The 13300-nt window shown below is 42.6% G+C and overlaps 1 protein-coding gene across 1 annotated transcript; it reads left to right on the plus strand.

The window, feature by feature from the left end:
* Nucleotides 1-1911: 1911 nt before the first annotated feature.
* Nucleotides 1912-11278, plus strand: Bloc1s6 (biogenesis of lysosomal organelles complex 1 subunit 6). Its single transcript, XM_052724824.1, has 5 exons — nt 1912-2107; nt 3608-3749; nt 5166-5253; nt 7084-7170; nt 7550-11278. Exons 1-5 carry the CDS (start codon nt 2026-2028, stop codon nt 7667-7669), a joined length of 519 nt encoding a protein of 172 aa, XP_052580784.1. The 5' UTR covers nt 1912-2025; the 3' UTR covers nt 7670-11278.
* The last annotated feature ends 2022 nt before the right edge of the window (nt 11279-13300 follow it).

The following is a 13300-nucleotide window of genomic DNA, read 5'->3' on the forward strand; positions in this document are numbered from 1 at the left end:
ATAGGCTTTTAAAAACAATATTCTAGTTGGGAGCAGGAGCAAGCACACTGCACAGATGAAGAACTGTTTTAGAATACCCAGAGTACATAAGATGTTTGAAGGGTGGCACATTGCTTTCCTATTGGTATAACAACACTAATCATTACTGTGTTACAGTTCTGAGGGGAAATGTTTCCCCAATGGGAATGTTATAGCTCTAAGAGGAAACACATCCTGGCAGTTGGGAGCCTGGGAATACCACAAAGTCACACTGCACAACAAACCTCACACAAATTTATTGAGACACAAGAGGGTGGCTGCCTTTGCTCGAGTGAGAAGCAGCAAAAACAGGAGGCAAGGTTCATATAGGATTTCTTGGGGCTTGTGGTGGAGGTTTCCAGGAATTGGCTTAGGAATGGAGGAATTTTGTGGCCTGATCTTGATCTTGGGCTTTTTTTTCTTTCTAAAGGGTAGGTAGGCCTTGAAAGGGCTAGAAACAGACAAGTCTTGGGGGCTTACAATTACTTTATAAATTCTCTAGTTCAGCCACCTCACAGGGAATAAAAATCCAGGTAATTCACAGGGCTGAGTTTCATTGCTTTAGGGAGGAATCGATTTACCTCTTTCAAGAGGTCACCCACCATTCAGATTGAAGACTCCCTTCCTCTGTCTTCAAACTCACCAGTGTTAAACATCTTTTTAATCATCCTTTATAGTCAAATCCCTTTTTTGATGCCCTCCCTTTCAGGGTTTTTTTTTTTTTTTTTTTTTTTTGTTTTTCGGGACAGGGTTTCTCTGTGTAGTCTTGGTGCCTTTCCTGGAACTCACTTGGTAGCCCAGGCTGGCCTCGAACTCACAGAGCTCCGCTTGCCTCTGCCTCCCGAGTGCTGCGATTAAAGGCATGTGCCACCACTGCCCGGCTCCCTTTCAGTTTTAAAGACTGTTACCTTGGGCTCATGCAGTAACCTTCCTATTTTTTTTAAATTATTTATTTTTATTTTATGTGCATAAGTGTTTTGCCTGCATGTGTATCTGAGTGAAGGTGTCAGAACTCTGGAGCTTGAGTTACAAACAATTCTGAGGGGCCATGTAGGTGCTAGGAATTGAACCCAGGTCCTCTAGGACGTGCAGCCAGTGCTCTTAACCGCGGAGCCATCTTTCTAGCCCTGCAGCCTTCCTATTTTACGGTAGAGTTAACTAGTAATCTTTATTCGTTGCCATGCACCCCAATGTATTTAGAGGTCTGTGGAATTAGGCTGTGGACGTCCTACCTTAGAGAGTAAAGAGGTGCTACTCTTGAATTGAAAAGTGGCTAAAAAGAAACAGTGTGAACATACTGATGAGGGCAATTGGGAGCCAGTGCATTCCCGAGGCGTGACATAATAATTATTATTATTGTTGTTTTTAAAGATGGCTTTGGTTACAGCATGTTAAATTGAGCAGGTAATTTAAGGAGCAACATTAGAGGCTACTAGAGGTGAGAGTCTCCAAAACGGGGGAGGATCGTTACATTTGCTGTGGAGCTGAGTCAGCCGGCATCTAAGTGCGTTCCGTCAGAACTCATGATGTCATCCCACAGGATCTCAGCAGGTGCTTTTGGTAATTTGGCTTAATTTGTTCAAACGCTGCTCCAACAAAGACAACGCCATCTGCGAGCAACTGGAAGAGAGTCTAAGCAACGCTCAAGCCCACAGGACTGAATAATTCTGTGGTTCACGTTCTTCAGGCTTTTGCGTAAACCGAAGGCAACACTGAAAAGGTTCACCGGGTTGGGGCTACGTCTGGTCCTGGGACCGTTCTTCCGGTTCCCACCGCCCACCCTCTGCGACTCTGAACCCGCACGCGCAGATCCGTGTCCGCGGCGCTGACGCGGGGGCGGGCTTTCCTGACTGTCTGGGTAACGAGCGACGCCTTCCGCTTTCGTCACTTCCGTGTGCACCCGCAGCTTTTGGCCGTCTGGGCGCTCGAAGCGGTTAGGTTCCTACCTCTGGCATTTGACTTCTTAGCTACACTCAACTCGCCTTACGCGGCGCTCAGAGCGGGGACATGAGTGTACCTGTGCCACCGCCTCCGGACGGGGTCCTGACCGGGACCTCCGACAGCATGGAGGCCGGCGAGCCCACGCTGGGTACGGCTGTTTGGGGGGCGACTGCCCACCTGGGCCGGGACCGAGTGGGTGGGACTCCAGCGCAGGCTGCCCTCTTGCTTTGGGCACCCACGCGCGGCAACCTTGGTCGCGCGGGGAAACGCACGGTTGGGTGCGGTCGGTATTGAGAATGTGAGTTTGTGTTGTATTTTGACTGTTTGTCATAGGGTCAGTGGTTGGGGATGAGTTTGTCAGAAAGACGGTCGATTTTCAGAGAACTATCCAATCCTAGCTGCTCGTGAAATAGTCTGACTTACTCGGTGGCATTACTTTACCCGTTCCCCGTCCCCATAGTTCCAGGAGAGATTTAAGCATTACTGCTCGAAGACATTCACTGAACGAAAGGGTTGATTTGCTATACAGCCGGATGGACACTGTTCATGTACACCATCGTCCTTGTGAGATTGAGAACATCACCACTCAAAGCATTTTCTGTTCCAGAAATAGGAAACTACAAATCACCCTCAGCATTTCCTGGCCATGCTTTTCTTTAATGACGTGCCCTCTTCAGGGCTTGTTCCGTTGTGTCTGTAAATATCCTGTAGTACCTACTTGCAGCTTGGGCCACTCTTAGGTTTTTTGCACAGAGTAGCATGCATAGGAATAAAAGCAGATGTCAGAGAGCGGGTGAGAGATGGAGATAGGTGCTGCAGATTGATCTCGGGGCTTCGTGCTAAGCAAGTGCTCTGCGGCAGAGCTAGATTCCCTAGCCTCCGATGTCTGATCTTCTGTTAGTGGTGTGAGGTTACTCTCTCATGAAACTTTGAAATTGTGTTCGACTCTTCTATTGGCTTTCCTTTGTTTACTGCAGCGGATTCTACAGTACTACTCTCTCTCTCTGTCTCTGTCTCTGTCTCTCTCTCTCTGTCTCTCTGTTTCTCTGTCTCTCTCTCTCTCTGGTGGTTGGACTTGCGTAGCACGCACTTTGACCCACTGAGCCGCCTCACCAGCATCTGTTTAGTTAATTTCTGCGTGCTTTTCAAAGCATTGATGTATTCAAGAATTCATTAATTCAGTAATTGTTAACTCATCCTTCAGTCTGAATCCTTGGGAAACATAAATTTTACATAAACCTGTAAAATTTAAAATTTAAATATGCTAATGTCCTTTGACTCTAGACTTTGTTCTATACTCTCATCTTAAAATTACTTTTTTTTCCAGTTTTGGTGATACACAGCTTAGGAAACTGAGGCAGAGGGATTGAGAGTTCTAGGCCAGCATGGACTACACAGGGAAATCTTGTTTCAAAATAAGAAAAACTCAAAACAACACAAAAACATTTTTTTGCCATGTTTTTAGTGAAAGCTCAGAAGGTACACATTTAGAAGAAAAGACTGCTGTAGTTAGGAGAGGGTGTGCTAAGAGTGCAAACCCTCTCTGTTCCTTGTGGGCTTTTTCCCTCCTCCCTGGCTGTGCTCCCCCAGCCTCCTTACAGCACAGCAGCATTCGAGCTTTCTAAATTTGGTTTTCTCTTGAGCACAGGTTTAAGTGACGCTTCTCCAGATGAAGGACTGATAGAGGACTTCGCTGTAGAGGACAAAGCTGTGGAGCAACTGGTGGGAGGCCTGCTGTCTCACTACTTACCAGATCTGCAGAGGTCGAAGCAAGCCCTCCAGGAACTCACGTAAGCCAATAGGAAGCCAGCTGTGCATGGATTCCCTCTGTGTAGTCAGAGGTCACTTGGTAGTAGCATATAGTATGACAGTGTTGTCTTTTAACATTGAATCGTTGAGCATTTCTGTGTTTTGTAAATGAGATTCATGGAGTAACTCATAATCTAAATGTCAAAAGTGAAATGAGTACTCCTAGAGAGTCTAGTTTCTTTATAGGAAAATTTGAGAATGAGTGGTCCTTGTGTGAGTTTGAATAATTTGTGTCTTTGAATGAATTGATCTGCTCCATCTAAAGTGATCTAATGTGTGTTCAGACTTGTTGGAGTTTATTGTCCTTTAAATGCCATAACAGCAGTGATCATCATCTCTGTCATGAGTGATATTTGTATTTGCGTCCTTTTTGTCTTGTTCGATCTGGCCGATGGCTTTTATTGATGCCGAAACTTTGCTTTTCATTACTTATTCCGCCCCACCCCATGGTTTTCCAGGGGTGACCTCCTGCCTTGTGCTGTCCTGTATTTGGCAAGTTGCTGGGTATTTTGTTCTCCATTCTGTATTTCCTCTTCTGTGATCCCTAGTGTGACGTGAAGGGACAGATTGTGACCTATTGGTGCCCAGAACCAGGCCTGATGGTGAACACGATTGCCCTTCAGTCTCATCGCTGATTCACCTTCACTGCACTTTTTTGCAACAAATCACATTATATTTTCGTTTAAAATGTTCATTTAGGTGACCCTTCTCTGGCACTTAACCCTGTGATCATATTTGGTCAGGTGAGGAGTAGGAAGGAAGTTAGCTTCCTCTCTCATAGGATTGGAATCCAAATGTTAGCAAACCCTTAAAGTTGTCTGGTCTGACCTTCTCCTTGTGTAGTGAGAGTTAGGGCAAGAGCAGTAACAGGACCTTCCAAGGCCACACAGCTGTGAGGGGAAGGCCACGGATGCTTCCTAGTCCTGTGCTGACTCCAACGAGCTGCTCATTTACCCCTGAGGAAGTTCTATCCTTCAACCCTGCAGCTTTCCCAGTGCCAAATCAAGAAGCCCATTGTTTCTAATTTACTTTTTGAGAATGCTCGAGTTTTTAGGATGCAGACAGAATTGAGTTTCATGAGTAAAATGCTAGAGAGCTTTTGTGGGGAGAGTGCAGAATGTTGTTAAAACAGTAAAATACTTGTCAATTAATCTGGTTATTTTTGTTATTAAAGTCTGAAATTGTGACAAAAGTAAAGCATACACTTAGTTGTCAGAATATGTCTTTGCAATATGATATTGGGAAAGACTATTCTAAGGCAAGAATGTCTTAGAGAGGCACTGTATTGCCAGCTGGGTTTCCAGCTTTGCTTATTAGCTGGAATGAATGTGATTGCTTGTAATGAAACAATACTTAGAAAATGTAAAGTTTGCTTTGGCTGTGTGCTTTTGTTTCAGACAGAACCAAGTTGTGTTACTAGATACACTGGAACAAGAGATTTCAAAATTTAAAGAATGCCACTCCATGTTGGACATCAATGCTTTGGTAAGTACGATTTTGCTTATGCACCTTATCAAGATCTTATTTTAGAAAAGCTTTGTACCTCTGCATTTTGATGATCTTATCCTCTAACTTTTATGTGTAGAATTTGTCATTTTTCACAGAGACTCTTGGTTGCTGTATTAGAATTCTCATGGTTGCTGTCTTTCACATGCTGAAGATGTATTAGGAAATTCAACTTATTTGTATTGTGGATCTCATGAAATGACATAACAAGAAAACAGAAAGTAAGGGACATTTGAGGCACTGTGTTTACCATTAAGGAAAGGGTAGTCCCTTTTGAAGGGTCAGTTATGTGGTTTTCTTAATTAATATTTAATTATTTGTATTTCTAATGCCATGGCAAGATGGACACATTGAAGATGAGTAGTTGGATAGTTGAATTTCACAAGAAGCTCTTAGGGGAACATAAAGAGACTTAGCATAGGCAAGGTCTTGTTGCTTAGCATAGGCAAGGTCCTGTTGCTTAGCATAGGTAAGATTGTGTTGCTCCTTTTCCTTCCTGTACATTAGGAACCGCTTGCCGCCATGACTTTGCAAGGGATCCTACACACTCAGAAGTGGATTTTGTATGACAGATGTGGGTCAGACTATTTCCCTTACATAGCAACCAGTGTTCTCCAGCATTGATTGACAGGCTTGGTGTAGAGAGTGCAGTCTTCTCAGCAGCTGACTGACTGCTTGTGGAGGAAGTGAGCATGGCCACACTCACTCACTTGTTTTTTCCTAGGCATTGATGTTTCGATTGGATGGGTATTTTTTGAATGAGTGAAAGTTGAATAAATGAACAAAATTCTGTTGTATCAACCTGGAAGGACAGAACTGAGTTTTTTTTTTTGTTTTGTTTTTGTTTTTTACGTATTTCTTCCCTTTGCCCAAGAGTGGTTTTAATTCTCACGTAGGAATTGGAAACAGGAATGCCTTAAAAGCTCACAGACATAAACAGTCTCTGAGCTGTCTTACTAGCAGCTATGTGAGAGGTAGCTCCTCCCTCTCGACAGGCCCGTTTCTCATTCCTCTCTCTCTGTTTCTGAGAATAAGGTTCCCTTTCCATTCTTTCCCACCTGTCTGGGCCTCCATCACCTTCAGCTCCTCCCAATAGGACCGTTTTGACTGCAGGCTGTGATGCAGAGTCCGCACTTTAACGCTGGGAGAGCAATGGTGTCCGTTAGTGGCTGTGTGGTCATTCTGACTTCAAAAACCCAAGAAATATGACTGCGTTTGTTGGCCATGCTTTTAGAATCTGTGCCCTGGCTGACATTTTTCTGACAGGAAGACATATCACTAACTGCCTGTGTGCTGGCTTGTGGCATTTTCCTGACAGGAAGACACATCACTAACTGTCTTGTGTGCTGCCTTGTTCTCTCAAAAAGGCAGTAGTGACTATCTTAATTTTTGGGTTATGTGGGTTGTTTTTGAAGGAAAATGTTGTTTATACTCTATTTAATATCAGTGTCTGTTTTATGTTTAATAACCTTTTTGAGAGAGAGAGAGAGAATGTGTGCGTGTGTGTGGCACCCTGGCTGGCCTGAAACTTACTATACAGACAAATCTGGCTTCAGATTCACACAGATCTAATGGTCTCTGCCTCCTGAGTGCCAGGATCAAGGAGTGCACTGTTATACCCATCTTTAATAGGTATTTTTTTGTCAGCTGAATTGAATAAAATGTTTTCAAAATCCTGCTAATGGTCAAATGAAATCTGCATCATAGAACTTAAAACATGGACAAAATTGAGGTTCTAAAATTGACTAGTTCAGGAAGGATGAACTGTAGTTTAGGTGTTGACATTTTATTTTGTCTGGCTCTGTTGAGTTCACGGAAGCGAAGCACTATCATGCCAAGCTGGTGAACATAAGGAAGGAGATGCTGATGCTCCATGAGAAGACATCGAAGTTAAAAGTGAGTGGAAACACTGTGTGCTCTTTGAAAGTGGAGTTCTGTTTTCTTCAGTATTCATCTTGTGACTTTATACTTCGTGCACAGTGAGGTACTAACTCATGCTGCATTGTTTCCCTTTAAAAATGAAGTCTCTTGACTCCTTCACCAGTGCATGTGAAGTTGCAATTCACATTTAATGTGAGCTTGGAGTCAAGTTTTAGTTGTTGTTTTAGATTAAGAGGACCTTAAATTACTCCAGATAAATTTAAAAGTTAAGCATGGAATTTACTAATGTGTGTTGATTAACTCGAGTCAAACATTGTTATTTTTAAGTTCTGCCATGACTAACCCTTGATTCCCCACGCCCCCCCCCCCCCCCCCCCCCCTCATCTCTCTACAGAAGAGAGCACTTAAGCTGCAGCAGAAGAGGCAGAAAGAAGAGCTGGAAAGGGAACAGCAGAGGGAAAAGGAATTTGAAAGGGAAAAGCAGCTGACGGCCAAGCCAGCCAAGAGGACATGAGAAGCCGCGCTGTGGGTGTCTGCTGCCTGTCATACCCCTGGCTCTCCAGTGCTGGGCACAGAGAGGACTCGGATGGTACCTTCTGTCAGGGCATGTTTGAAATCCTTGCCAGGGTTGCTGTGTCTCTGTGACTTCAGTTCACTTCACTCAAGAAGCCTTGTTTTTGATACTTACATTTTCAACTTTTGCTTAATTTTAACATTATTTTGATCTTAAATCATTTGTAAACTGAAAAACACTTTGGTTATTACAAGAGTCTGGATATTAGTTCATGAGTACAAGTGTTTGAGCTTCTTGAGAGTCGATTTTAAAGTTTCATTTTCTCGCCGGGCGGTGGTGGCGCACGCCTTTAATCCCAGCACTCGGGAGGCAGAGCCAGGCGGATCTCTGTGAGTTCGAGGCCAGCCTAGGCTACCAAGTGAGATCCAGGAAAAGGCGCAAAGCTACACAGAGAAACCCTGTCTCGAAAAAAACCAAAAAAAAAAAAAAAAAAAAAAAAAAAGTTTCATTTTCTCCTCTTGTGATGACAGGCCGTTCCTGCGCTGTGACACTGATTTTGGGCAATTGCTTTTCATTGCTTAAAGAGAAATTCTAATTGTCTGATCACAAGGAATCTCCCAGGAAGAAAACCACCAAGCCTTTGTGAAGAATACAGGAAGTGTGTGTACACTGGAAATACCAGCACCTTAGATATGGGTTAGGGGAGGGGATGCCAGACAGATTCTTCCAGCCATTCTGTTTTTCAGTGTTGGTGCTTATGTAGATTTTGGGTTCTAAGCAGGATTCCATCCATACCTAAAGCTGTGCAGTGATGGTGGACCTGCCAGATGCTCTGATGCGCATGTCTGTGCTTTTTGTTTTTTTCTCAGATGAAGTCTCTACAAAAGCCCTGGCTGTCCTGGACTCACTCTGTAGACCAGGCTGGCATCAGACTTACAGACATCCACCTGCCTCTTATTCCCAAGTGCTGGGATTAAAGGCATGCGCCACCATGTCTGGCTCAGCGCTTTTTAAAGTAAAACAAAATCTGCTGTTACTCATGTCATGTGTAATTACAGGGTGGGTGGAATGTTGGTAAATAGTATACAGGAGAGGTAGCAGAGTACCTTTAGTTACAGTCTCGATGTTATATGTGGGAACTTACTCTGTAGGGCAAATGAAGTTTCATTGTTAGACATCAATAGTATGCTTTCCCATTTTAGTGTTTCATACACAGCTGGGGTCTACCCCTACTATATGTGAGCTGGGCTCTAACCCTACTGTGTGTGAGCTGGACTCTAACCCTACTGTGTGTGAGCTGGGCTCTAAACCTACTGTGTGTGAGCTGGGCTCTAAACCTACTGTGTGTGAGCAGTCCAGAACTACAAAGGTGTCTGAGCAGAATGTTGTCTTTATACTCCATGTTACACCTTTAGTGAGCTGGAATCACTACCTCTGATCACATACTGGGCAAACGATAAAGAGATCATTAAAGATGAATGATGCTGAAAACAGTTTAAAGGCTTAACTACTTCTTTGAAAGACCTTTTCCTTCTTTAAGGAATGAACTGTATTCCGACAAGTCACTGCTCTCGACCTTCTGTTTAAGTATACAAAGTGTCTATCTGAAAGGCTGTTACCTTTAGTCACTTGCTGTTACTCCCAGAGCAGAGGCCACTGGGACTTGCAGGGCAGTGTCATTAAATTACAGAATGTACTGTTGTAATAAGATATCTGACATCTGACAAAGGCTGTAGATTGTTTTTCATGGTGATTTTAGACTGATGGTGCTGGTTGTTTAAAATGCTGTCCCTGGGCGCTTCCCTCAGTCTGTTGAAGTGAATCTGTTCTTTATTTGATTTGCTTAAAGTTTCCCCCAGTGATTCTGGTGTACCTTAAAGGATGAGATGCTCCCAGGTCTAGTCACTACCGGCAAGGTTTCCCACACTAAGGCACGTGTCCTTTTCACCTGGGAACTTGAGAAAATACCAACATCCTCAGTTCTTACTAGTTCTGACGTGGAGCCCATAGAAGTTTGAGAAGTATAGGTTGTTCAGTGACTTACATTTATAAGCCGTGGAATAGTTTCAAAACTACCCAGTAATTTGTGGAATTAATCTTAAGGAATAAACTATCCACTGTTGCTCTTGATATATAATCAGATTTAAAACTGAACCTTAGCTGTGGGAAATTGAAAGAGTCCTGGTTAATTAATTGAACTTTTTGACCTGTATTAAAATAAATCGTGTTTAATGAATGAATAGCAAGGCACATGTGTTTTCAGAATTATATTAAGTTTTAAAGACTTTTTAAAATACGAGAAAGATGGCCTGGAGAGATGGCTCAGCAGTGAAGAGCATGGACTGCTGTTACAAAGGACCCAAGTTCTCTTTGCAGCACCTACATGGCAATCCACAACCATCTGTAACTCTAGTTCCAGGGGATCCAGTGCCCTCATCTAGGGCCTGCCAGCACCAGAGACACATGTGGTACACTTTGTCACATGTAGGCAAAACACTCATCCGCATTATATAGAAACAGATAAATCTACACAAAGAAGTACATTATTATCCACTACTTTAAGTTCAGTGGTAAATCAGAAATATGATAGGTGATCAAACCCTAAAGCTTTGGTTGTATTTCAGTAATGTGGAGATATAATAATCAAACCTGTAACCTTTTTATAATAGTCTTGCTGTGATTTTCAACAAATAGAAATTGACTGGAAAAAAATTGCCCTTGTTTTGAAACTAGATAAGATATGCACAGAGCTGAAACGCTGGGCACTCCTTTCATGCTGACTTTACCATGAGTGTTGTGTAAATACGCAGACATTGAATGTAATGTAGATGTGTCCACAGTGAGTTTTGTTGTGGATTCAGTTTATCAGTACCAACTGTGACCTTTGTCTGATTTTGGTCTTATAAATGAAGACTACTGCTGTGGGATGGTCTGTATGTCAAATGTGTTGCTGATTGGTCAATAAATAAATCACTGATTGGTCAGTGGCCAGGCAGGAAGTATAGGCGGGACAAGGAGGAGAAAAAACTGGGAAGTGGAAGGCTGAGTCAGAGAGACACTGCCAGCCGCCATCAGGACAAGGAAGATGTAAAGTACCGGTAAGCCACAAGCCACGTGGCAAGGTATAGATTAATAGAAATGGATTAATTTAAGCTGTAAGAACAGTTAGCAAGAAGCCTGCCACGGCCATACAGTTTGTAACCAATATAAGTCTCTGTGTTTATTTGGTTGGGTCTGAGTAGCTGTGGGACTGGCGGGTGCCAGAGATTTGTCCTGACTGTGGGCCAGTCAGGAAAACTCAAGCTACAGACTACTTTTTATGCACCTAATAAAAGCATCAGAATCATGCGGAATTATTTATCAAGCACTATTCTGTACACAGCAGTATATATTTCTCTTTATGTACATTTGTAGGTGGTCTTTTCTTTCCTGCCTGCCAGTTCCCATGATAGCTCAGGCCTGTTAACTCATTTTCTGCACGTCCTGCTTCCTCTGAATCTGCTGGCATGTTCTCTGACTCTGCCCTTCTTCATCCCAGCATCCTTAGTTTGGTTGTCCCACCTGTAATTCCTGCCTGGCTACTGACCAGTCAGCTTTTTATTAAACCAATTTGAGTGACAAATCTTTATAGTGTACAAAAGGGTTATTCCACAGCATTTCCCCCTTTTTGTCTAAATAAAAAAGGTAGGCTTGTGAAAATGTGTTGCTTGCATTGTTAAAAAAAAGTAAATTGATAGCTAGGCAGGGTTTTGGGGGCAGAGAGAATGCTGGAAAGAAGGACAGAGAAGACTTGAGAAGCAAGATAGGCATGCTGTTCTGAGAAAACATCTGTGGCAAAACAGATAACAAATATGGGTTAATTTAAATGTAAGAGCTAGTAACAAGCCTGAGCTATTGGCTGAACATTTATAATTAATATTAAGTCTCTGTGTGGTTGCTTGAGAATGGCTTGCAGGACAAAAACTTCTACCTATAAATGGCACCCAAATGTTTGGCAACTACATCCACATAAAACCAGAGAGAGCTTCGGAAAGGGTTCTAGACCCCTAGAAATGGAGCTAAGAGCAGCTTCCTAGTCTCATGTCTCATGCCGGCCATGGTACAGGGATGTCTCCTGTGGGCTTGAGTCACCAGTGCATCATGAGATAAGCTATGTAGTGAGTTCCCACAGTCTCTCACAATGGCTGCAGTACAAAAGCATCTCTTGGCAGCTGCCTGTGGGAGGGAGCCAGCTACTGAAACAGAGGCAGAGGTCTTAGCCATGCTGTTTAGCAGTTTAAAGGCTCATGTGGTCAGAAAAAGATTACAGATATGCAGTAGAGACAGATTCAGATGAAAAAAGCCTCTCAATGAGTTATAGTGTGTTTAAAAATATACATAGGCTTAGGAAAGAGAAGATGAAGAATATATACAGTCATAGATTAAAAAAATAATTTTAAAAATGATAAAGTCCTTTCAAAGGGAGTGAAGTAATATAAAAAAAAGCCACATAAAGATGGAAAATACACAGAGTCTGGATACTTAAGGTTATTGTGTTGTTTGAATTATTGTGTTGACTGCTGAGGAAGGAGCAATATCTGCCAAGAGACATTGGATTATAAAAGCTGCTGGATTAAACTAACCTATATATTTTAATGTCTTGACTTCAAAATGTAAGTCAAAAGATGAGTTACTTTAGGGGAGAGGTTATGCTTTTATTTCCACAGGAGATGAAAGGCTGTGGATTTGTTCAAAGTTAAAGATGATCAGGTCTGATCAAGGAAGACCCCTTGAAAGTCCTGACTACAAACATAAAGAAATAAACTTAAAAAACCCCTACAAAACACATAATGTATATTTTACCTGCTCAAACATTAAAAAAAATGATTATCTGTAGCTAGAGTTTTTCTGTTTCTGCCTGGCCCACGGTTAGGACAAATCTCTCTTACCCACCAGTCCCGCAGCCACTCAGACCCAACCAAATAAACACACAGAGACTTGTATTGCTTACAAACTGTATGGCCATGGCAGGCTTTTTGTTATCTAGTTCTTTTATCTTAAGTTAACCCATTTCTATTAATCTATAAGTTGCCATGTGGCTCGTGACTTACTGGTACCTTACATCTAGCTTTTCATGGCGGCAGCTGGCAGAGTCTCTCTGCCTCAACCTTCCACTTCCCAGAATTCTCTTCTCTGCTTGTCCCGCCTATACTTCCTGCCTGGCTACTGGCCAATCAGCATTTTATTTATACAGAGCAATATCCACAACAAAAATCTTTAACTGACTTGTACACACCACATACTCCATACTTGTAGTTTATGTTGCCTTTAAAAGTTCATGTATTTTCAGAACAAGGGGACCAGATACCAATAAAAACAGATGGCCCAGGTGATCCAGCATCCAGGACAGCTTTGAGGATGCTGGCTGAGATGATCCAGCCTCACAGAATACTCTAGCAAGACTTAACAATAATCCTGATCTTCTCATGGTTACCCCAAAGATGCCAACGCCCCCAGACAACAGGAAGCAGTCTAGAAAAAAAGCAATGCTTGTGTTTCCAAAAGATGGGTTATGGGTGTTTGTTATCATTTAAGGGGGGTTGGGTATAAGTTATTACTGGTCATAGTCAGAAAAAAGCTAAATGAAATAGT

Source organism: Peromyscus californicus, unplaced genomic scaffold, assembly GCF_007827085.1.
Source record: "Peromyscus californicus insignis strain IS unplaced genomic scaffold, ASM782708v3 Scaffold_7__1_contigs__length_154581171, whole genome shotgun sequence".
Lineage (NCBI taxonomy): Eukaryota > Metazoa > Chordata > Mammalia > Rodentia > Cricetidae > Peromyscus > Peromyscus californicus.

Excerpts from the sequence above, each read along its gene's own strand:
- Bloc1s6 (XM_052724824.1), top strand. The coding sequence starts at position 2,026 with ATGAGTGTACCTGTGCCACCGCCTCCGGACGGGGTCCTGACCGGGACC. Across the intron at positions 2,108-3,607 it reads GGCCGGCGAGCCCACGCTGG|GTTTAAGTGACGCTTCTCCA; the intron begins GTACGGCTGTTT and ends TCTTGAGCACAG. Across the intron at positions 7,171-7,549 it reads AGAAGACATCGAAGTTAAAA|AAGAGAGCACTTAAGCTGCA; the intron begins GTGAGTGGAAAC and ends ATCTCTCTACAG.